Source organism: Aotus nancymaae, unplaced genomic scaffold, assembly GCF_030222135.1.
Source record: "Aotus nancymaae isolate 86718 unplaced genomic scaffold, 86718_ANA_hifiasm-v0.15.2.pri h1tg000003l, whole genome shotgun sequence".
In the NCBI taxonomy this organism is placed as follows: Eukaryota; Metazoa; Chordata; class Mammalia; order Primates; family Aotidae; genus Aotus; species Aotus nancymaae.
The window spans coordinates 66,761,695-66,787,650 of NW_026988414.1; the positions used below are offsets into that span (position 1 = coordinate 66,761,695).

At 42.6% G+C, this 25,956-nt stretch overlaps 1 protein-coding gene across 1 annotated transcript in view; it reads left to right on the top strand.

Moving 5' to 3' along the window:
- The first annotated feature begins 24,517 nt into the window (after positions 1-24,517).
- PIAS1 (protein inhibitor of activated STAT 1) overlaps positions 24,518-25,956 on the top strand; it is a 138,340-nt gene continuing 136,901 nt past the window's right edge. Inside the window, exon 1 of the mRNA XM_012451363.2 lies at positions 24,518-24,598. Within this exon, the coding sequence (XP_012306786.2) occupies positions 24,575-24,598 (24 nt within the window). The 5' untranslated portion in view covers positions 24,518-24,574. The remainder of the gene's footprint in view (positions 24,599-25,956) is intronic.

Here is a 25,956-nt window from a genome sequence, read left to right on the forward strand (position 1 = left end):
AAACATGTGGTCATATACACAATTACTCTGAAACTCATTTGTGTCATTAAACAATATATCATGCATACCTTTCCATGAAAGCATATTAAAGCAGTCTCATTTTTTAAAAATTACCCAGTAATATCCCACGAAAATGCCATCTGATCATCAGAAAACTTACCCATTAATTTCCAGTGACAGATCCTTTGCTTGACCAAACTTTTAGTCAGGCTCCTGAACCTCCTCCTAAGCCCATCCATACACTTTTTTGTACAATCCAGTTTCAGCAAAAAACCCCGCTAAGTTAATTTAGCAAGAACTGTCTACCCTATCCAATCAAGCTCAGTATCTGCTCCAGTTTGTCTTACCCTCTGAAGTCTGATCACCCTGGGCTGTGTGCAGGGAGAATCCTGTTAGGTTGGTTTCTCCAGGATCCCCCTACTCCTAATGATACTTCTCAGCAGTTTTCTACCCACTTACTTCCACCTGCTCCTTGGCTATAAATTCTTCTTGTCCATGTTGTATTCAGAGTTGAGCCCCATCCCTCTTCCCCACTGCAAAGCCCTGTTGCAATGGTCCCTACACCTATCATGATAGTTGTGAATAAAGTCTTCTTTAGGCCAGAAGTGGTGGCTCATGCCCGTAATCCCAGCACTTTGGGAGGCCAAGGCGGGTGGCTCGCTTGAGGTCAGGAGTTCGAGACCAGCCTAGCCAACATGGTGAAATCCCATCTCTACTAAAAATACAAAAATCAGCCGGGTATGGTGATGCACACCTGTAAACCCAGCTACTCAGGAGGCTGAGGCAGGCGAATCTCTTGAACCCGGGAGGCAGAGGTTGCAGTGAGCCAAGATCACGCCACTGCACTCCAGCCTGGGCAACAGAGCAAGACTCTGTCTCAAAAAAAATAAAAATAAAAAAACAAACAAAAAAACTTTCCACTTAAAAGATGTAGACTGGCTGAATGAATTTTTAAACAATTATTTACAGCCTGTAAGAAACTGATATCTTAGACTGAAATTAAAAAGATAGAAAAAGAGGCAGGGTGAGGTGGCTCACACCTGTAATCCTGGTACTTTGGGAGGCTGACGGGGGTGGATCACAAGGTCAGGAGAAAAATACAAAATTAGCTGGGCGTGGTGGTACGCGCCTATAGTCCCAGCTACTCAGGAGGCTGAGGCAGAAGAATAGCTTGAACCCAGGAGGTGGAGTTTGCAGTGAGCAGAAATCACGCCACTGCACTCCAGGCTGGGTAACAGAGCAAGACTCTGTCTCGAAAAAAAAAAAAAGATGGAAAAAGAAATTCCAAGCAAACAAATCAAAAGTGAGCAGAAGTAGCTACACTTAGATAAAATAAATTTGAAGAAAAAAACTAAAAAGAGACAAGGTGTATTCTCTAGACGGACAGAACTAATTCTGTCACAGCATTCTCTAGAGGGACAGAACTAATAGGATATATATATATATATATATGTTTATTCAGTATTAACTCACAAGATCACAAGGTCCCACAATAGGTCGTCTGCAAACTGAGGAGAAAGGAGTTTCAGCACAAGTCCCAGAACTGAAGAACTTGTTTGAAGTCTAATGTTCAAGGGCAGGAAGCATCCAGCATGGGAGAAAGATATAGGCTGGGAGGCTAGGCCAGTCTAGTGTTTTCACATTTTTTTCTGCCTGCTTTATATTCTAGCCATACTGGCAGCAGATTAGATGGTGCCCACCCAGATTAAGAGCAGCTATGCCTTTCCCAGCCTGCTGGCTCAAATGTTAATCTCCTTTGGCAACGCCTTTGCAGACACATCCAGGATCAATACTTTGCATCCTTCAACTCAATCAAGTTGACACTCAGTATTAACCATCACAGGTCATTGTGTAATGATAAAAGGATCAATTGAGCAAGAGGATATAACAATTCTAAATGCATATGAACCCAACACTGGAGCACCCAGATATATAAAGCAAATTTCATTAGATTCAAAGAGAGACAGATGCCAATAAAATAATAGTTGGGGGCTTTAACAGCCCACTCTCAGCATTAAATGGCTCATATAGACAGAAAATTGACAAAGAAACATTGGATATAAATTGCACATTAGACCAAATGGGTCTGATAGATATTTGTAGAACATTTTATCCAGCAGCTACAGAATATGCATTCTTCTCATCATCACACACAACATTCTCCAGGATAGACCATATATTAGGACACAAAACATGTCTCAAAAAATTTTTGAAAATTGCTGTGTCACAATTTTATCAAACCACAATTGAATAAAACTAAAGTCAATAAAAAGAGGAACTTTGGAAACTATACAAATACATGAAAATTAAACAACATGCTCCTGAATGATGGGTCAAAGAAAGAAATTAAGGAAGAAATAAAAAAATTTCTTGAAACAAATGAAAATCAAAACATAACATTCTAAAGTCTAAGGGATACAGGGAAAGCAGTGCTGAGAGGGAAGTTTATAGAAATAAGTGCCTACATCAAAAAAGTAGAAAGATTTAAAGTAAGCAATCTAACAATGCACTTCAAGGAGCTAGAAAAACAAGATCAAACCAAGACCAAAATTAGTAGAAGGAAAGAAATAATAAACATCAAAGCAGAACTAACTGAAACTGACACTAGAAAGAAATACAAAGCATCAGCTGGGTGAGGTGGCTCACACCTGTAATCCCAGCACTTTTTGGGAGGCTGAGGTGGGCAGATCACGAGGTCAAGAGATCGAGACCATCCTGGTCAACATAGTAAAACCCTGTCTCTACTAAAAATACAAAAATTAGCTGGGCGCAGTGGTAGGTGCCTGTAGTCCCAGCTACTCAGGAGGCTGAGGCAGGAGATTCACTTGAACCCAGGAGGCAGAGGTTGCAGTGAGCCAAGATTGTGCCACTGCACTCCAGCCTGGTGACAGAGCAAGACTCCATCTCAATAAATAAATAAATAAATAAAAAAGGATCAACAAAATGAAGAGTTGGCTTTTTGAAAAGATAAACAAAATTGATAAACCACTTGCTAGACTAACCAAGAAAAAAGACCCAAATAAAATCAGAAATGAAAAAGGAGACATTATAACTGATATTCAGAAATACACAAGATCATCAGGTAGTATTATAAACAACTATACACCAACAAACTGGAAAATCTAGAACAAATGGAAAAATTCAGTATATATAATCAACCAAGATTGAATGGGGAAGAGATAGAAAACCTGAATAGCCCATTAACGGGTAATGTCATCAAAGAAGTAATAAAAGTCTCCCAACAAAGAAAAGTCCAGGACTAAATGGCTTCACTACTAAATTCTACCAAACTTTCAAAGAAGAGCTAACAGCAATCGTCCACAAACTTTTCCAAAAAAACTGAGGAGGAGGGGATTCTCCCTAATTCATTCTATGAGGCCAGCATTACCTGTTGCTAAAATCAGACAAGGATGAAACAAAAAAGAACACTATAGACCAATATACATTATGAGCACAGATATAAAAATCCTCAAAAATACTACAGCAGTAAAGGCTGCAAGACAAACCTCTCCAACACCAAACTGGAAAGGAAGCGGTGATTTATTCAGCAGGGAGCAGTGGCAACATAGTTGCCTAACAGCCAAGCTCACTTAACAAAGAAAGTCCCTGACCTTTTAAAGGCTTACAACTCTAGAAATTACATGTGAAAGGGTCTTGGGCTTACAACTCTAGAAATTACATGTGAAAGGGTATTGATCCATGAAGTAGGCATGGGGTATGTGACTTAGGTGGGAGTTTGATCCTGTTTAAGTAAAAACATGCCTTCGGAAAGATTCCTCCATACCATATCTGTGATCTATAGATAGGATTGTGGTTAGCAGTCAGGGTCTTATCCTTAACTGGACTGGGGGCGCCAACCAGTCCCTCCTCTGGCTAACTTCTAACTTCTCCTTCAGAGATGCAATGTAGAAGGCCGAAGGTGATTAAGGGTCTCCTTCCTCAATACTAGCAAATCAAATCCAACACATACCACAAAGATAATACACCATGATCAAGTGGATCTCATCCCAGGGATGCAAGGATCGTTTGACATATCCAAATCAGTAAACGGCATACATTACATTGACAGAATGAAGGACCAAAACCATATGATCTTTCAACTCATGCAGAAAAAGTGTTTGATAAAACTTAACATCCCTTCATGATAAAAAACTCTCAACAAACTAGGCAGAGAAGGCATACCTCACCATAATATGGGACATATATGACAAACCCACAGCTAACACCATAGTAAATGGGGAAAAGCTGAAAGCCTTTCCTCTAAGAACTAGAACAAGACAAAGATGGCCACTTTCACCACTCTTATTCAACACAATATTGGAAATCCTAGCCAGAGCAATTAGGCAAGAGAAAGAAATACACGGCATCCAAATTGGAAAAGTGGAAGTCAAACTGTCTCTCTTTGCTGATGATATGATCTATTATCTTATAGCTAGAAAAACCTAAAGACTCCACCAAAAAACTCTTTATTGAGAAAATAATTCAGTAAGGTTACAGGATACAAAATTAACATACAAAAATCAGTAGTGTTATTAATAAAAGACTAGCAAAAAGAGAAATAAGAAAGGTAATTCCATTTACAACAGTGACAAAAATATATACCTAGGAGTAATTTAGCCAAGGAGGTGAAAGATCTCTACAAGGAAAACTACGAAGTACTTATAAAAGAAATTGAAGCAGACACAAACAAATGGAAAGACATCCCATGCTCATGATTGGAAGAATTAGTATCATTAAAATGACTATATTGTGGCTGGGCACGGTGGCTCACACCTGTAATCCCAGCACTTTGGGAGGCCAAGGCAGGCGTATCACGAGGTCAGGAGTTTGAGACCAGCCTGGCCAAGATGTTGAAACCCCATCTCTACTAAAAAAAAAAAAAAATACAAAAATTATCTGGGCACAGTGGCACGTGCCTGTAATCCCAGCTACTCAGGAGGCTGAGGCAAGAGAATCACTTGAACCTGGGAGGCGGAGGTTGCAGTGAGCCGCGATCGCGCCATTGCACTCCAGCCTGGGTGATAGAGTGAGACTCCGTCTCAAAAAAAAAACAAAAATGGGCCAGGCGTGGTGGCTCACGCCTATAATCCCAGCACTTTGGGAGGCTGAGGGGGGTGGATCACAAGGTCAAGAGATCGAGAACATCCTGGTCAACAAGGTGAAACCCCGTCTCTACTAAAAATACAAAAATTAGCTGGGCATGGTGGCTCACGCCTGTAGTCCCAGCTACTCGGGAGGCTGAGGTAGGAGAAATGCTTGAACTCAGGAGGCGGAGGTTGCGGTGAGCCGAGATCACGCCATTGCACTCCAGCCTGGGTAACAAGAGCAAAACTCCATCTCAAAAAAAAAAAAAAGACTGTATTGTTTAAAACAATCTACAAATGCAATTCAATCTTATTAAAATATCAACATCATTTTTCACAGAATTAGACAAAGCAATTCTAAAATTTGCATAGAACTAGAGAAAAAATCCGGGATAGCCAAAGCAATCATGAGCAAAAAGAACAAAGCTAGAGGCAGATTTATTAAACAAAACAGCATGGTACTGGTATAAAAACAAACAGACCAATGCAACAGAATAGAGAATCCAGAAATAAATTCACATGTTTACAGATAACTCATTTTTAACAAAGGTACCAAGAGGACACATTGGGGAAAGGTCAGTCTCTTCAACAAATTGTGCTAGTAAAATTGGAAACTCATATGCAGAAGAATGAAACTCGACCCCTATCTCTCACCATATAGAAAAATCAACTTAAAGACTTAAAGGTAATAACTGAAGCTATTAAAATACTACAAAAAATATAGGGAAAACAGTTCAGGACACTGGTTTAGGCAAAGATTTCATGGCTAAGACCTCAAAAGCACAGACAACAAAAAGAAAAATAGACAAACGGGACTACATTAAACTAAAAGCTTCTTCACAGCAAAGAAAACAGAGTGAAGAAATACCCTTTTATAGGAAAAAAAAATTTGCAAACTATTCATTTGACAAGAGACTAATATCCAGAATATACAAGGAACTCAAATAACAACCAATCCTATTAAAAAGTTGGCAAAAGACATGAAGAGCCACTTCTCAAAAGAAGACATACAAAATGCCGATAGGTATATGAAAAAATGTTCAACATCACTAAATATCAGGGAAATGCAAATAAAAACCACAATGAAACATCATCTTGCCCCAGTTAGAATGGCTATTACTAAAAAGACAAAAAATAACAGATGCTTGTGAGAATGCAGAGAAAAGGGAACTCTCGTACACAGTGAGAATAAACAACCACTGTGGAAAATAGTATAGAAACTTTTCAAAAAATGAAAAATAGAACTACCATATGATTCAGCAATCCCAGTACTGGGTATTTATCCTTAGGAAAAGAAGTCAGTACACCAAAGAGTTATCTGCACTCACGTGTTTATGGCAGCACTACTAACCACACCAAAGATATGGAATCAACCAAAATGTCCATCAGAGGATGAATGGATAAAGGAAATGTGGTATACATAGTGGAATACCATTCAGCCATAAAAAGAGAATGAAATCATGTCATTTCATTCATTTCATATTTTAGAGATTCTATTTCTAAAAAATGAAAACAAGAAAAGTTCTTGAATGACTGGGAGAAGAGGGGGATAGAGATTTGGTAAATGAGTACAAACATACAGTTCGATAGAAGAAATAAATTCTTATGTTCAATAGCAGAGTAGGATGACTATAGCTAGCAAAAATGTATTGCAGACTTCAAAGTAGCCAGAAAAGAGGACTTAAAATGTTACCATCACAGAAAAACAATTAATGCTCATGACAATGAATACCCTAGATACCCTGACTTGATTTTTATGCATTCTATGCATGTAACAAATACTCACATGTACCTCATAAATATATAAAATATATTATGTATCAATAAGAACCATAAAGTGAACATGGCTGATGAAAGCTCCTTTATTTTCTTTAAGAGACAAGGTTTCACTCTGTCACCCAGCAGTGGTATGATCACAGGTCATGCATTCTTGACCTCCTGTGTTCAAGTGATCCTTCCATCTCAGCCTCCCAAGTAGCTGGGATTACAGATGTGCATCACCACACCTGGCTAATTAAAAAAAATTTTTTTTGGTAGAGATGTGGCCTCTCTATGTTGCCCAGGCTGGTCTCAAACTCCTGGGCTCAAGCGACCCGCCTGCCTCAGTCTCTTGATGTGCTGAGATTACAGGCATGAGCCACCATGCCCATCCTAAATCTTAATAACATACAAATATTCTGCCCTCATACATCTCTGTCCTCTCTTTATATTGTTATTGTCACACATTGCATCTTTATATATTGTGTACCCATTAACATAAATTTATAAATATTTCATACATTTTCCTTTAAAATCAAACAGGAAAAAATAGATACAAACCAAAAGTAAAGTAATATTGATTTTTATATTTACTTAGGTAGTTACCATTACCAGTGTTCCTTATTTCTTCACATGAATTTGCATTACTGTCTAATGTTCTTTTATTTTAGCTCAATGGGGTCTCTTTAACATTTCTTACAGGGCAGGTTTATTAGTAACAAACCTTCTTAGCTTTTACCTTGAAATGTCTTAATTTCTACTTCATTCTTAAAGGATAGGTTTGCTGGATATGGAATTCTTGTTTGGCAGTTTTTTTTTCTTTTGGCACTTTATGTGCCATCCTGCTGCTTTCTAGACTCTATGATTTCTGACGAGAAGTCACCTGTTAATCTTATTGAGAATACTTGTATATGATAAATTGTTTTTCCCTTGCTGCTTTCAAGATTCTCTTTCTCTTGGACTTTTGATAGTTCAGCTACACTATATTTCACACATCTCTATGACTTTATTCTACTTGGAGTTTACTGAGCTCCTTGGATGTGTAGATTCTTGTAGTTCGTCAAATTTGGAAAATATCTGGCTATTATTTCTTCAAATATTCTTTCTGTGCCTTCTTTTCTTTTTTTAATTCCACAACTCCCATAATGAATTGTTGGTCCATGATGGTCTCCTATAGGCCCGTTTGGCTCTTTTCACTTTTCTTCATTTTTTTCCTTTTTGTTCCTCAGCCTGGATAATTTTAATTGTCCAATATTCAATTTCACTAGTTTTTTTCTTCTGCCTGTTCTTGAATCCCCCTGATGAATTTTTAGATCTGTCCTTGAATCCCCCTGATGTATTTTTCATTTTAGTTATCATACATTTCAGTTTCAGAATTTCATTGGGGTCTTTGTTTTTTTTTTTTTTTTGAGACGGAGTTTCACTCTTGTTACCCAGGCTGGAGTGCAATGGCGCGATCTCGGCTCACCGCAACCTCCGCCTCCTGGGTTCAGGCAATTCTCCTGCCTCAGCCTCCTGAGTAGCTGGGATTACAGGCACGCGCCACCATGCCCAGCTAATTTTTTGTATTTTTAGTAGAGACGGGGTTTCACCATGTTGACCAGGATGGTCTCAATCTCTTGACCTCGTGATCCACCCGCCTTAGCCTCCCAAAGTGCTGGGATTATAGGCGTGAGCCACCGCGCCTGGCCTCATTGGGGTCTTTTTAAATAATTTCTGTATATTGATATTTTCATTTTTTCATACACAGTTTTCCTGGTTTCCCTTAATTATTTGTCTATGATTTTCTTTAATTCTTCAAATATATTAAGATAGTTATTTCAGGCCAGGTGCAGTAACTCACCCCTGTAATCTCAACACTTTGGGAGGCCAAGGTGGGCGGATCACGAAATCAGGAGTTCGAGACCAGCCTGGCCAACATGGTGAAACCTTATCTCTACTAAAAATACAAAAATTAGTTGGGTGTGGTGGTGCACGCCTGTAATCCCAGCTTCTCAGAAAGCTGAGGCAGGAGAATTGCTTGAACTCATGTGATTGCAGTGAACTGAGATCATGCCACTGCACTCCAGCTTGGGCAACGGAGCAACACTCTGTCTCAAAAAAAAAAAAAAATAGTTACCTTAAAGTCTTTGTCTAGTAAGTCTAATGTCTGAGCTGCCTCAGTGATGGTTTCTGTCAATTTATTTTTCCCATTGCTTTCCTATTTCTTGGTATGCTTTGTGATTTTTTGTTGGTTGAAAACTGGACATTTGAATACTATAATGTGTTATCTCTGGAAAACAAATTATTTACCTTCCCTAGAGTTTGCTGTCTTGATTGTTGAAGGGTTAACTGTTGTACAGCCAGGGTTTGTACTGAAATTTCCCTGAACTCTGGGAACTTAAAAAACAACAACAAAAAAACTTTATCCAATCTTTGAGATCTGGCTCTTTGCAGGAGCATCTCTTAAACACTTCCTAAAGCCATTTTAAATTCTTCTTCTGCCTTCATTTCCTGGTTGCCCTGAGTCTATGTATCAGTCAGTGGTGGAATCTTAGGCTGTTCTCAGTTTTCTGAACAAGCATCCTGTCCCAGACATGTGTGTTTCTTTCTAAGTTGCCCTATATGGATAGCACTTTTGAATTTCAATGCCCTAATTTCCCAACACTTATTTCTGCCTGGCTTTTACTCCCAGGCTTTAAGGGGGATATTCTAGGTAGCAACTGTACTCTTTGGCCCCAGGCAGTTGCAGTTTGTTTGTTTGCCTTACAGTATTTAAACAATGCCTGCTGTTTCTCTATAGTGGGTTACAGTGGGAAAACCGAGATGAGTGCTTTCCATCAGTTTTTCAGGTAACACCCAGACAGGTTAGAATATATATACATAATAATTGTGTATAAAGTTGGCTCTGCTCTCTGTAAACAGGGACCAAGGTCCCACCCTGCGAAGGTGGCCTGCTGTCTCTAAGACCGCTGTTGAGTCAGGGAAGGGTTCATAAAGTTTTCTTTCCATTTTCAAGTTGCCTTAAAAAAATTGGCCAGGCATGGTGGTTCACCTTATAATCCCAGCCCTTTGGGAAGGCTAAGGCGGGAGGATCACTTGAGCCCAGGAATTCAACACCAGCCTTGGCAATGTAATGAAACCCTGTCTCTAAAAAAATTTTTTTTTAAGTAATAAATATTTTTTTTTTAAATAAGCATTTGCTTGGTTGTTGTAAATCTTTGTTTCTCAAAGTTCTGATAAAGTTTCTCTGACAATTTCTGGTAGTTTGTTCAGTATTTCTGTGGAGGTGTGGAAGTTTATAGCTGCCTACTTCTCCATTTTGCTGGTGTCCCTCTCTCCACAAATTTTGATATAGTGCATCTTCATTATTCACACACACACACACACACACACGCACATACACACGCGTCTAAAAAAATAACATAATTATAGAGATGGAGAATAGGCTAGTAGTTCTCTGGAAATTAGAGATGGGTCGAGAGGATGGCTGTTACTGATGTCAATGTTTTACTATATGCAGTATATGTATGTATAGACATACACAAACATATATGTATATACACACAAACAAAAACACATACGTATACTTTTCTTTTTTTTTTTTTTTTTTTTTTAGAGAAAGAGAGAGAGAGAATAGGAAGGAGAAAAAAGGAAGAGAAAGAGAGAGAGAGAATGGGGAGGAGGGAGAAGGAAAAGAAAGAGGGAGAGAGAATGGGAGTATTGCTTTCTTGCCCAGGCTAGAATGCAATTTAGTAATGGGTATTGAAAACCTCTTTTATACTGATAATTATACTTAATGATGTAGTCAGGAAGGAATAAGGGAAGAAGATAACAAACAAACAGCCAACCAATATTTAATTTAAACCTATGAAATGCTATGCGATTACTGAGGAGTGATTTACTTCCAATTATATAGTCACCTTTGGAATAGGTGTGAGGTGGTAATGTATGTTTTGTGTATTTGAAGTGGAGAGTACTATAAATATTTATTAAGTTTACTTGTTCCGGGTCTGAGTTCAAGTTCTGAATATCCTTGTTAATTTTCTATCTCGTTGATCTATAGAATCGTTAGCTCTTCTTGTTGCATTGATCCTTTTGCCATTATGTAATGTCATTCCTCACCTCTTTTGATCTTTGTTGCTTTAAAGTCTACTTTATCAGAGGCGAGAATTGCATCTCCTGCTTTTTGTTTATTAGTTTATTTTTACTCTCTGTTCAATTGGTAAATCTTCCTCCTTCTCTCTGAGTCTTTGTGTATTGTTTCATGTAAGATGGGCCCGGATGCAGCATACCGATGGGTTTTGGCTTTTTATCCAATTAAAATATATGTAAGTTTAATACCAGCATTTGATGCTAGCTGGCTGTTTTGCCCATTAGTTGATGTGAATTTTTTATTGTGTTAAAGTTCTTTGCTTTTTGATATATTTTTGGAAAGGCTGATATTGGTTGTTCCTTTATATGTATAGTGCTTCTTTCAGAAGCTCTTGTAAAGCAGGCCTGGTGGTGGTGAACTCTCTAAGTACTTGTTTGTTCGCAAAAGATTTAATTTTTCCTTCGCACATAAAGCTTAGTTTGGCTGGATAGGAAATTCTGGGTTGAAAGTTCTTTTCTTTAAGGATGTTAAATATTGGTCCCCACTCTTTTCTGGCTTGTAGGGTTTCTGCTGAGAGATCTGCTGTAAGTCTGATAGGTTTCCCTTTATGGGTAACCTGAACTTTCTCTCTAGCTGCCCTTAGTATTTTCTCCTTCATTTCAACCCTAATAAATCTGGCAATTATGTGCCTTGGGGTTGGTCTTCTTGAAGAATATCTTTGTGGTGTTCTCTGTATTACCTGGAGTTGAATATTACCCTGCCTTGCCAGGTTGGGAAAATTTTCCTGAATGATATCCTGAAGAGTATTTTCCAACTTGGATTCATTCTCTTCATCACATTCAGGTACACCTATCAAACGTAAATTAGGTCTTTTCACATAGTCCCATATTTCCTGGAGACTTTGCTCATTCCTTTTCATCCTTTTTTCTGCATTCTTGTCTTCTCGTTTCATTTCACTGAGCTGGTCCTCGACTTCTAATATCCTTCCTTCTGCTTGATCAATTCGACTGTTTAAACTTGTGCATGCTTCGCGAAGTTCTCGTGTTGTGTTTTTCAGCTCCATCAATTCACTTATATTCTTCTCTAAATTGTCCATTCTCATTAACATTTCGTCAAACCTTTTTTCAAGGTTCTTAGTTTCTTTGCATTGGGTTAGAATAAGTTCTTTTAATTCACAGAAGTTTCTTATCACCCACGTTTGGAAACCTGCTTCTGTTATTGGAACACCCGTGTAATCTATTAAGCCTTGTTCCGTTACTGATGAGGAATTGCAATCCCCTGTAGAGGGAGAGGCATTCTGATTTTGAGTATTCTCTACCTTTTTACGCTGGTTTCTTCCCTTCATTATATATTTGTCCGTCTGTCGTCTTTATAATTACCGACTTTCTAACTGGGTCTCTGACGTCCAACTTGTTGATTCCCTGCGCCGAAATCTGAGCAATCCACTGAGCCGGCCAAAACAGCGGTGTTAAGATTGATGGTGCTTTTCTGCCCGGGAATATCCGGACTCTGCACCAAGAACTGGCGTGCTAAGGCACCAGCAAAACCGCCACGCCGGCCACAAGAGTCGCCCTGGCGACCCGTGGAGCTCCTCCACTGGGAATCTCGTGGTCTGTGAGCAACTAATATTCGTCTGAAAGTGTGGCGTCCTCTCGTTCTTTGCGCTTTCACTGGGAGGTACGTGCCCGAGCTGCTAATCATCAGCCATCTTGGATCTACTTTTCATATATATACACATACAGATTGTTTCTCAGCTTAAGATGGGATTACATTCAGACAAACCATCATAAATTAAAAACTATCTCAAATTGAAAATGTATTTAATCCACCTAACCTACCAAACATCATAGCCTAGGCTAGCCTACTTTAAATGTGCTCAGAACACTCACAATTAGGCAAATTTGCCTAACACAAAGCCTATTTTATCATAAAGTGTTGAATATCTTATGTATTTATATGTGTATATATATATTTTTTTGAGATGGAGTCTCGCACTGTTGCCCAGGCTATAGTGCAGTGGCGTGATCTCAGCTTATTGCAATCTCCACCTCCTGGGTTCAAGCAATTCTCCTGCCTCAGCCTCCCAAGTAGCTGGGACTACAGGTGTGCACCACCACACCCAGCTAATTTTTTTGTATTTTTAGTAGAGACGGGGTTTCACGATGTCTTGAATGGTCTTGATTGCCTGACCTCGTAATCCATCTACCTCCGCCTCCCAAAGTGTTGGGATTACAGGCATAAGCCACTGGGCCTGGCCGTATTAATAATTTTTATTGGATACTTTTTGAAAGTGAAAACAGAATGGTTGTATAGATTCTTGAAGTATGGTTTCTACTGAATGTGTGTTGCTTGTTTTGTTTGTTTTTTGAGACGGCGTCTCACTCTGTTGCCCAGGCTGGAGTGCGGTGGGACAATCTTGGCTTAGTGCAACCTCCACCTTCTGGGTTCAAGCAATTCTCCCGCCTCAGCCTCCCCAGTAGCTGGGATTACAGGCACATGCTGCTGTGCCCAGCTGAGTTTTGTGTTTTTAGTAGAGACGAGGTTTTACCATGTCGCCCAGGCTGGTCTTGAATTCCTGATCTCTGGTGATCCACCCACCTCAGCCTCCCAAAGTGCTGGGGTTACAGGCATGAGCCACTATGCCTGGCCAAATGTGTATTGCTTTTGCACCATGGTAAAGTTTTAAAAGTGTAGGTCAAACCATTGTAAGCTGGGGACAGTCTGTATACACCTACTTTTTATTTTGAAATAATTGTAGAGTCACCTGCAAGAGAAATGTACAGGGAAGTCACATGTACCCTTCCCTCAGTCTCCTGCAATGTTAACATCCTATGCAACTATAATACAATATCACAACCAAAACATTGGCATCAATAAAACCCATCCTTTCTACCCATCCTTAATCCCCAGATAACTGCTAGCCTATTCTCTATCTCAATAATTATGTTGCTATTATTATTTTTAGAGACAGGGGCCTTTGCTATGTTGCCCAGGCTGGTCTTGAACTCCTCAGCTCAAGTGATCCACCTGCCTCAATCCCAAAGTGCAGGGATTATGTCTATAATTATGTTATTACATGATTGTTGCATAAATGCAATCATGCAATATGTATTCTTTTGGAATTCTTTTTTTTAACCCAGCATAATTTCCTAGTGATTTATCCAAGTTGTTGTGTGTATTGTCTTTTCATTGCTGATTAGTAGTCCATGGTATGTATGTATTGCAGTTTTAGCCATTTATTCATTGAAGGAGATTTGGGTAGTTTCCAGTTTGGGACTCATAAATACAGCTGCTGTGAACATTCTTCTACAAACTTCTGTGTGAAAATGTCATTTCTCTGCCTAAGGGTGCAATTGCTGAGTTGTATGGTAAGTACATTTTGTTTTCAAAGAAACCACCAAACTATTTTCCACAGTGGCTGTACCTTTCCTACCAACATATATGTTGGTACTCATATCTAAGTGTGTAATTCTCAGATATGAATTACACGCTTAGATGTGAGTCTAACTCAAAGTCATAGGGATTATCTTCCAAGAATTTTTTAATTTTAATTTTTAAATTTAGGTCTATGATTCATTTTGAGTTTTTTTTTTTTTTTTTAATTGGGTGAAAGCCACAATAGTCTTAGGGTGCCATGGAAATGCTTTAAATCTTTTCAGATAATAAGAACAAATTAAGTGCAATTAATGGCAGCAGCCGGCTGTCTGCGGTGGCTGTCATCAGGTCGGCTGCTGTAGGGAGGGTCCCAGGAGGAGACAGAGCTGGGCTGGAACAGTGCTGTGCTCCACAGAGCCAGCAGAAGCCAGGAACAAGCGAGAGCCCCACCAGAGCCTGCCACCCTGGGGGCCACTGCAATGGGGCTGGCCTGAGCCACTTGCCAGCAGGGGAGCAGTGTGATTGGGCACAGAGGGGTAGGCAGAGAGGGGCCCAGTAAGGACCTGGAGCCCCCACCCTAGGCTGCAAGGAGGCGTGGCCGGGGCTGCCTGCATGCTGCCCCACAGAGTGGGCAGGTGGGAGTCCCATCCTCCCAGGCACAGGACCTGGGCATCTCTGTAGTCTGCACCCTTGGGGGCCTGGGAAGGCCCCCTTCCCCCTCAGGCTTAAGGGTGTTTGCTCCTGCTGCCTGGCTTCTCCCTAGTCCTGGTGACTGCTCTGATCTCAGAGCAGGGTTGGGGCTGAGCTCAGGCACTGTTACAGTCTGGCCAAGTGTGTGCACATTGGGAGCAGTGCTGACATACCGGCCCCCTGCTGTCTTGGCTCGTTTTGGAATTTGGGCACCAAGAAGCTCTCGGGGGAAGCTGACGGGGGCCTGAAGGCAACTCAGCACTGGCCTGCAAATGCCCTGTGGTATGGGCAGCCTGGGCACCATGGACAGTGGCAGGAGGCAGACAGGCTCCTGGGCAGAAGGGGACAGGTTACCAGTGAAGCCCCATCTTTAGGCCAGGGAGGACCTGAAGGCTGGAGGCCAGGCTGTCAGTCCTGCTGACTGGAGTGGGAACTTGTGGTGCCTTTTCCAGGCCCTGCCATGGCTGCCCATGGACCAGTTGGCAGCACTTCCCCCCATCTGAGGCCCATAAAAGCCCTGAGTTCAGCCAGAGCACAGCAGACGATGAGACGACCAGCTGCAGAGAGGAGATACCCTCTCTGCTGGAAGCTGAACACTTGTCAGAATGACCAGCTGCAGAGAGAAGCTACCCTCTCTGCTGAGAACTCAAGAATTGTTGGGACAACTTGCTTGGCAGAGGGGAGCTACCCTCTTGCTCACCATCTTGCAGGCAAAGAGAAGGAAAGAGAGCTGTGGCCCTTTGGGGAGCTGAGCTGAGACCTGGGAGATCTTTAAGCCAGGGCTGTGACTCCCTCTTTGGAGCCCTGTAGTTCCTGGTGTCTCCAAGCTTCCAGGCACCACCATGTTCCCTGGTGCCAGCTATGGAAGCTTCTTGCGTGTGCCTGGTCCAGCCACAGCCTTGCAGAGAGCTAGCATGCATGCCAGCACCTAGAGTTGCCCATCCCGCTGCAGCAGCTGGCGTGTCTGACTGCACAGTTGGACCCCACGCTCACTCACACATGCCTCACCACTTCATGCAGTTTCCCTTGGCAGGGATGGGATTCTGGTTGGTAGTGTGAGCCTGCCAGGCTGAGTGGGCAGAATGAGCCTAGCAGGCCCAAGCAAAACTTGGACAAAGGCGCCTCTGGCCACAGAGGTTTCCAGCCAGAAAAGCAACACCCCAAACATCCAGTAACATAATCAACTGGTATTACATTTGTATTTATACCAACACAGTTTTAAAACATAATTTTTGGGCTTGGTGGCCTGAGCCTATAATCCCAGCTACTTGGGAAGCTGAGGTAGGAGGGTAACTTGAGGTCAGGAGGTCTAGACCAGCCTGGGAAACACATTGAGACCCTGTCTTTAAAAAAATCAGATATAGGCCAGGCATGGTGGCTCACGCCTATAATCTCAGCACTTTGGGATGCCAAGGTGGGTGGATCACCTGAAGTCAGGAGTTTGGGACCAGCCTGATTAACACGGTGAAACCCCACTTCTACTAAAAATAGAAAAAATTAGCCAAGTATGGTGGCACACGCCTATAATTCCAGCTACTTAGGAGGTTGAGGCAGGAGAATTGCTTGAACCTGGGATGTGGAGGTTGCAGTGAGCTGAGATCATGCCAATGCACTCCAGCTTGGGCAACAAGAGTAAAACTCTGTCTCAAGAAAAAAAGAAATACAATTTTTTGGGAGGGTGCAGTGGCTCACTCCTATAATCCCAGCACTTTGGGCATCTGAGGTGGGCAGATCCCTTGAGGTTAGGAGTTCGAGACATAACAAGCCTATTTTCACAACAAGCCTCTTTCAGTCACACCTAATGAGGTAACATGCAGTGGGTCCCCTAGATGGCTTGAGGATGGGTGCTGGTCCCCATAAAATATGAACGTGAGGCCAGGGATGGCGAGATCCCATTTCTACTAAAAATACAAAAATTAGCTGGGCATGGTAGGTAGCACACGCCTATGATCCCAGCTACTAGGGAGGCTGAGGCAGGAGAATTGCTTGAACTCAGGGGGCACAGCTTGCAGTGAGCCGAGATGGCACCACTGCACTCCAGCCGGGGCGACAGAGTGAGACTCTGTCTCAACAAAAAACAAACAAACAAAAACAAACCATATTTTTTTTTAATAGAAGGTACTTCTGATGTTCTTCCTGACACTAAATACATGGTGACTTTCCACACCAATTCTTCAATTTTCTGTCAACAACTGGGTGGCCTACAAGTCATTTCAATTCTGACACCAACTCCAGGAGTGAGTTCCAAGCCCACAATAAATGGCTCAGTCCCACAAGGCTACCCTCCTTTAGACACCAGTCACAAGTTCCTTAGGCCACCTGCATTGTGACTGACCAGCTGTAAAGTCAAGGCTTCCTACAGTTCCTTCCTCAGGGGCAATAAGTCACTAGAATGACTCACAGAACTGAGGAAAACATGTTTCTTACATTTACTAGTTTATTATGAAGGACGCCACTCAAAGAACAAGAGCTGAATGGAAGAGATGAATGGTGCAATGTAAGGGGGGACATGAGGGGCTGCTGTGCCCTGTTGCCCTTTCCTACCGTACCCTCATGTGTTTGCCAATGCAGAACCTCTTCTATCTCTTGTTGAAGAGTTTATAGCTTAATCACTAGCCCCTTCTTCTCCTTTGCCCAAGGAGGTAGGGGATGGGGTGAGGCTGAAAGTTCCCACTCTCTACTTTTTGAGGGGAGAGGAGGAGGTCTCTCTGTGTCATCCAGCCTGGTGTGCAATGGTGGGAACACAACTTACTGCAGCCTTGACTTCCTGTGCTCAAGCTATCCTCCCACCTTGGCCTCCCAAAGTACAGGGATTACAGGTGTGAGCTACCATGCCTGAGCCCACCCTCTAATTTTGTGGGGACCAACACCCATCCTGAAGCCATCTAGGCCCCCCCCATGTCATCTCATTAGGTGTGACTGAAAGAGGCTTCTTATGAAAAACAAAAGATATTCCTGTTAGAAAATTCCATGTGTTTTAGGAGCTGTGTCTCAGGAATGAGGGATAAAGCCCAAATACAGTTGACCTTTGCACAACCAGGGGACTGGGGCACCGACCCTTCATGAAGCAGAAAATCTACGTATAACTTTCACTCCCCAAAAACTTAAGTACTAATAGCTTACTGTTGACAAGAAGCCTTACCAATAACATAAACAGTCAATTAATGCATACATTGTATAGTATATGTATTATGTATTGTATTCTTATAATAAAGTGAGCTAGAGAAAAGAAAATGTTATTGTAAAAGTCACAAGGAAGACTGTTCATTAAGCAGACGTGGATCATTACAAAGATCTTCATCCTTGACTTCACATTGAGTAGGATGGGATAAAGGAGAAAGACCAGGAGTTGGTCTTGCTGTTTCAGAGGTGGCACAGGCAGGAAAAAACCCACATATGAGTGGATCTGTGCAGTTCAAACCCGTGTTGTTCAAGCATCAACTGTATATATTTTTACTGTAGCACAGAAACCAAAAAAGGAAAAGTGCCTAGGGCCATCAAAGTCATAATGTGGCCCTTTCAGTTACGTAATTTTACCAGCAGTTCTGAGACTATGGCAGCTAGGAATGAGTCCAAAAATAAGCATTGATGGATGATGGTAGTGGAGATGCAGTGAAATGAACATGAACTGGCTTGGGTTTTGATTTAGAGTCAAGTGGACCAGCTGATGAACTCATTTGAGAGATGAATGACAGAAATCAGGATGTTTTTACAGCTTTTAAAATTTGAGGCCAGGTACGGTGACTCACACCTGTAATCCCTGCACTTTGGGAGGCCAAGGTGGGCAGATTGCTTGAGCTCAGGAGTTCAAGACCAGACTGGGGAACATGATGAAACCCCGTCTCTACAAAATATACAAAAATTAGCTGGGTGTGGTGGTGGATGCCTGTAATCCCAGCTACTCAGGAGACTGAGGCAAGAGAATCACTGGAACCCTGGAGGCGGAGGTTGCAGTGAGCTGAGATTGTGCCACTGCACTCCAGCCTGGGTGAAAGAATGTGACTATCTCAAAAAAAAAAAAAAAAAAAAAAGAGAAATAAATAAAATTTGAAACATCACTGGCTCGCTTTTAATGAGTTTTCTTTTTCAAGATTTAAGGAAACTTTTTTTTCTTTTAAGCTACCGATAGCTTACAGCAATTTGGTAAGGCATACTTTTGTAAATAAAAATTCAAACATTTGCTTTTCCTTCCTGTATAATTCCTCCAAGATTTGGAAACTATTCAAGAGGATTCTTATTTTTATGACAACATGGTTGTTTGCATAAGTTCAGTAAGAAACTCTTCTCTTCAACAGAATACAACTGGAAATATTGGTTATATTACGAAAGCTTTGATTCCATTATTGTATTAGTCTGTCCTCATGCTGCTATGAAGACATACCTGAAGCTGGGTAATTTATAAAGCAAAAAGGTTTAATTGACTCACAGTTCCACATGGCAGGGAAGGCCTCAGGAAACACCATCATGGTGGAAGGCACCTCTTCCTAGGGTGGCAGGAAAGAGAATGGGTACCAAGCAAAGGCGTAAGCCCCTTATAAAACCATCAGATCTCATGAGAACTCACTCACTATCATTCATTCATTATCAATTGAATTGAGAATGATTCAATTATCTCCACCTGGTCTTGCCCTTGACACTTGGGGATTATTACAATTCAAGGTGACCTTTGGGTGGGGACACAGAGCCAAACCATATCATTCAAATACATGTATTCATATACATATACATAGCAATGTCATATTTTAAAATGTGCATAGAATCATAGAATGCCAATTCTCAAGGGTTCTCAGCCTTATCGTGAATAAAAGTTGTCACTTCTGGGCAGGCCCAGAAACCTCAAAATATTAGATATTGCAGGCAAATCTGATGTCTGCCTTGATTTGACTTCCTAATGTCAAGAAGTTTTTAAAAGTCCAATCTAATATTCGTTGTCACAATTTCCAGCAAAACAAATTTAAAAGAAGCTTATGTGGTTATTCTTGCTGCACTTATGTAAATAATCAGGTCAAGTTTGAAACTAAACTAATTTTAAAAACAAATTGGCCTTACTACGATTATCTTTGGTAGAAATGGGAATGACTATAGAGAGAAAAATTATGTTTCTGAAGAAAACTATAATACACCTGTTATTATGTTGCAGCTCTGTTCATTGATTTTGAGTTTTTATCATCTATCTATAGACTAGATTGGATCCTGAATTCTTGTTGCCTTCAATATCTGGCTACAATTCTCCAACCATGAACAAAAACTGACAAGCTGATCAACTCGATATAAATTTCAAGGGACAAGTTCCGTGCTTGATGAGAGAGCCACACAGAGAGTTTAGCAGAACACCTGATGCCACAGCCAGAGACATTTTAACTGCAAACCAGGATAAGAAATTGCTGACATCATGTTGTGGACAGCTTTTCCCAAGACTGTCAGAATAAGACTCGCTTCCATAATAAGACTCTTTCCCTTCTAAATTTTTTCTTGCTTATGCCTACCTCTTCCACTCGACAGGATAATGCTATAGTTAAAATTTCACAATCAGTAGTTTTTGTGGATAAGTTGATAAAGTGTAGCATGTCAAACCCAAACCTTTAGAGGACCCAAAAGAGCTTTTATTCCACCTAGTGGGTAACAACATCTCTAATGCAACTGTTTATTCAAATTTTACTAGTGGCCTCTTTTGTAGAGGTAGCACTCTCTGCTTTAATTTAACCCATTCCTGAGATGCTAGACAATAGATTGCTACCGATTAACCAAACGGGGAAATCTGTGCTGTTGCTGACACTTCTTGTTGTACATAAATAATCTGGTATTGTAGAGACTCCGTTTCAAAAAGTTAGCAGACTACTTGGTTAAAACAGGTAGATTTCTCATCTGGCTCGTTCTTTGATCTATTTGATTTTAGTTGGTTTGGTTTATGGCAACCCTCGCTAAGACACATACTCTGAACTCTTGGCACTGCCTTCCTGATAGTCATAATAGTAGACTCCTTGGTGTGTGTGTGTTCTCTCAAAAAGTTTTAAGGGCCGGGAGCGGTGGCTCACGCCTGTAATCCTAGCACTTTGGGAGGCTGAGGTGGGTGGATCACCTGAGGTCAGGAGTTCAAGACCAGCCTGGCCATCATGGTGAAACCCCATCTTTAAAAAAAAAAAAAAAAAAAAAAAAAGTTTTAAATGTTTGTATACAGCCAGCTGTTGAATGTCAAATGGTTTCTCTTTAGCTAAAATGACAGAAATGCATAATCACAAGTACACTGTAATCTATAAATGATATATTGAGACTGGAAACCCAGAATGATGTTAAATGAGGGTAGTGCTAATGCCCTCAGTCTTAGTCACACTTTAATCTAGGTTAATTGTGGAATAAAAATAATAGGATCCCACCGTTTTGAACCAAATTTCTGCACCAGGCCTCCAGACCAGAGTAAAAATCAAAATGGTGTCACCCATGTTCACCAAATCAAAACTGAGTTATCTGTTTTTCCAAGAAATCGTGAGAGAGAGAGAGTCAATTTTCCAAACAGAATAGTTTCAATTTTTAACAGGCATAAAATGAAATTTCCTCTGTTTTAATCCTTAAAATAGAATACCTGAAGTATCCCGATGTTAACCAGTGTTCTTTCTATTGTGCTGTCTCCATGTCTCCACCTGAAAGAAAAGTAACTTTGAATGACCAATCTGCTTTTTGTTGTTTCTGACTTCTTCAGTCTATTTTCATCTCTAAAGCTAACATCCTCTGCTTGATTCACTGCAACACATATTTTATTTTGTGGAATGAAGTGTTGTCCGATTCTAGGACTGCAATAACGCCAATGAGATCTTTAATCTCAATTTGTTTTAATTTTGTTTCTTGACAATGGAGGGGTTTAGGCTGGAAAGCATTTTCAAAGTCATGAGCAAATAGACTTCAAGTCAACCAGTTAGATGAGACCATTGGGTGATAAAATAGAGAAGAATGCAAGGACCGAACCCTGGAGAAGTCCAACATTTAAAAATTAAGCCAGCTGGGCTCAGTGGCTCACACTATCATCTGAGCACTTTGTGAGGCTGAGGCAGGCAGATCACGAGGTCAACAGATCAAGACCATCCTGGCCAACATGGTGAAACCCTGTCTCTACTAAAAATACAAAAAATAGCTGGGCATGGTGGCTAATAGTAGTCCCAGCTACTTGGGAGGCTGAGGCAGGAGAATTGCTTGAACCCAGGAGACGGAGGTTGCAGTGAGCTGAGATTGTGCCACTGTACTCCAACCCGGCAGCAGAGCGAGACTCTGTCTCAAAGAAAAAAAGAAAAAATTGAGCCAAAGAGGACAAATTAGCATATCAAAAAGGAGGCCCAGTGAGGGAACAGGACTATCAGGACAGTGTGATGTGTAGGTAAGTTCACAGGGGGGAAAAATGTTTCAAATCAAAGGAACGATGTCATTATTCTCAATTCTACACAGAGGTCAATTTAGATATGAATAGAGAATTGGCAATTGCCTTTCGAAACAAGATCATCAGTAATCTTGATAAGTGATATTGATGATGGAAGCTAAAGTTAGACTGAGAAGAGAATGTGAAGCACTACTGGTGAGATCTCAAAAACCCTGAGAATTTATGAAGACAGCAGAAAAATAGGGCAGTTCCTAGAGGCGATTTTGGAGTCAAAGGAAGTTTATTTTATATGGGAGAAATTTCAATATATTTATATGCTGATAGAAGCAATTCAACTGAGAGGGAAAAAATCTAATGATGCTGGAGGGAAGGTAATTGCAGGAGTAAAATCCTTCGGAACATGTGTGAAAAAAAATCCAGGTCACTGGTAAAGGGAATGGCCTTCCTAGGCACAGGGACACTTCATTCATAGTAACCCAAATGTTACTATGCAGATAAGGAGTAGTTTTGACGGTGAGAAGATTAGGGAGTTTATTTCTGATATCCTTCATTTTTTCCACGAGGTATGAGGAAAAGTTGTTTAGTAAAAAGTGGGATTTGGGGAGGAGGTACATAGAAGGCTTTTAGTAGAGACAAAAGGAAATAATCCTTCCATCAAGTCTACTTTTTTTGGGGGGTGGGGATGGAGTTTTGCTCTTGTTGCCCAGGTTGGAGTGCAGTGGCATGATCTTGGCTCACTACAACCTCCGCCTCCCAGGTTCAAGCGATTCTCCTGCCTCAGCCTCCCGAGTAGCTGGGATTACATAAAGGCATGCACCACCATGCCCGGCTAATTTTGTATTTTTAGTAGAGACGTGGTTTCGCCATGTTGGACAGGCCGATTTCGAACTCCTGACCTCAAGTGATTCACCCGCCTCGGCCTCCCAAAGTGCTGGGATTACAGGCGTGAGCCACCGCGCCAGGCCATCAAGTCTACTTAAATGTCAGTTTAGTGGAGAAAGCCTTCCCAGAATTAAGTACATCTCCCAAACCCTTTTTCTCTCTCAGTAGACCTTTTTCTCCTTTGTGGTACTCACTACCATTTGTAATTGTATCTTTATTCGTTCCCTTGTCTAATTCCCCGAGAACTACAGAAGGGCAGGGACTTTGTCTGATTTCCCAATGTACATTTAGCCATTAGCACAGGGCCAACAGATAGTCGCTAAATAAATACTTTTGAAAACAAAAATATTAATAGCCGGGCGCGGTGGCTCAAGCCTGTAATCCCAGCACTTTGGGAGGCTGAGGCGGGTGGATCACGAGGTCGAGAGATCGAGACCATCCTGGTTAACATTGTGAAACCCCGTCTCTACTAATACAAAAAAATTAGCTGGGCATGGTGGCGCGTGCCTGTAATCCCAGCTACTCAGGAGGCTGAGGCAGGAGAATTGCCTGAACCCAGGAGGCGGAGGTTGCGGTGAGCCGAGATCGCGCCATTGCACTCCAGCCTGGGTAACGAGAGCGAAACTCCGTCTCAAAAAAAAAAATAAATAAATAAAATAAAAAAAAAAGAAAACAAAAATATTAATGAACACCTTCAAAATTTTGTCTTACGCCAGCCACCTCGTTAAATCCTTGTTTGTGCAAGTCGCTTTTCCTCTCTGAGCTTTCATTTCTGAATCTATACCATGGGAATTATCTTTTCCTTGCCTATCTCACCGCGTTATCAAGAGGACGATCTAAGCCAATAATCCTAGAAATGCTTCATTAAAGCGTCCCTTAAATGTAACGGATTTCTATTTTTAGCCCACTGGTAGCCTCGCAGGTAGCAGGTGCTGAAAAAGCCTTGCTTATTGGGGGTTGGGGGACAGTATTGTTTCTGTGACCGTAGGCGACGAAGCTATGCAGAAGCATTCCGCGGACTGCGGAGAGATGGGGCTCAGGCCAGCATCCCTCTCGCTCCGGCCGTTCCCGGGAGGGGCTGGCCGAGCGAGGATAGGGGGCTGGGAGGCCGTGGGGGCAGTAACTGTCAAACATCGCGGCTTGGCGCCATTATTTAAATAGTACGTGCCTGTCTCGCAGCTGTACGTGCCCGGGGCGGGGCTTCGAGCGCCCGGAGCGGGGCGGAGGCAAGAGGCGGGCTGGGAAGGTGGAGGGGCGGGCCGGGGCGGGGCCAGGCCGGCTAGAGGGGCGGGCCTAGCGGCGGCCCCCGGCGAGGTTCACTGCGCTTGCGCTGACAGACGCAAGATGGCGGACAGTGCGGAACTAAAGGTAAAGCGCAGCTCAAATTCACTTCTAATATTCGGCCGCGGAGACGGCGCCGCTGGTGCCGAGGGGGATGGGTCCGACTCTGGGGGGCCGCTCGGGCCTGACTCCACCTGGGTCTGGAGTTGTAGGGAGAGAGGCGCGCCCAGTCTCAGCAGAGGGGGCCCGGCTGCGGCGGGCCGCGGGCCCCGGGTGCCTCGGGGGCGCTGACGGGTCGTCCCCAGCGTGTTATTGTTGTGGGCGCCTCTGGCGGGGGTGGCGGGGGAAGAGATAGGGAGTCGGGAAGTAGGGGCTGCAGCTGTCTCCTGGGCTCGGCTTTTTCACCTTCTAGTTAGCCTCCCCGCCCCCCATGGGGAGCTGGGGCTGGGGGCAGGGTGCTCTTGTAGGGGGGGATTGGGAAAGCTCCCCGTGGCCGCTTCCTCTTCCTCCTTTGCAGTCCCGGGCTCCTGTCAGGCGCTCTTCTCAGACCCCCGGGAACTTGGCTCCGGCCGCCCCGCCCCTCCGTGGATCTCCGTTGCCCCCGCCCCGGACTCGGCTTTCCCCGGCTCCTCGCTTGTCAGGAAGCGCCTGGGGTGCCCCGCTTGTGGGGAAGCGCGATCCTGGGGCGATAGGGTGGGGATCTCGGGGAGAAGCTCTGGTAAAGTTTGGCGGGCCCCGGGCAGACGTTGGGGTTCGGTTGAGAGGTAGCCGGGGGGAGTCAGCCTGGGCGGGACGTTACTCTCTCTCTCTCATTCCAGGCAGCCGAAGGGAGAAACCCCCTCCAAGAGTGTGTCTTTGGAAGCAGTGGTGGGAGGGGGGGAGCCATCTACCTCTCTCCCTTCTCTTGCCTTGGCTGGTGTGGAGGGTGAGAGGAGCCTTTGGGGGGGTCTCTGCACACACCATGATGGCGATGCTGTAGCTGATGGAGGTGAATGGTTCGTGTTTATATCCCCCCATTGCCTTTTGTTTGTAGGGACATCTTGCTGGCCATGTTGATTTGAACGAAATTCTCCCCTCACGCTACTCCAACCGCCGATAAATAGAACGTTCCTCTTAACTGTACCAATTACTCACACCTCACGAAATTAGATGAAAAGCTGCCCCCTTTTCCCCGCTTTTCTCCCACCCCAATCTTTACCTGATGATGGCTTCTTTACCGAAGCAGATATACCACTACACAAGCAGTTGGGGGAGGAGGGGTGAAACCCTTATGATTGGATTGTGACAAATGGGGCTCCGCTTGAATAATTTTGGTTTAGTAGCAGGCAGTTCTTAACTAACGCGTATAATTTCGAGGCTCTGAACTCGATCTTCTCTGTGGCTTACTGTGTGTGTGAACCCAGCAGCTGGTTATATCTTGACCCAGAGAACTGACATCTCTGTCG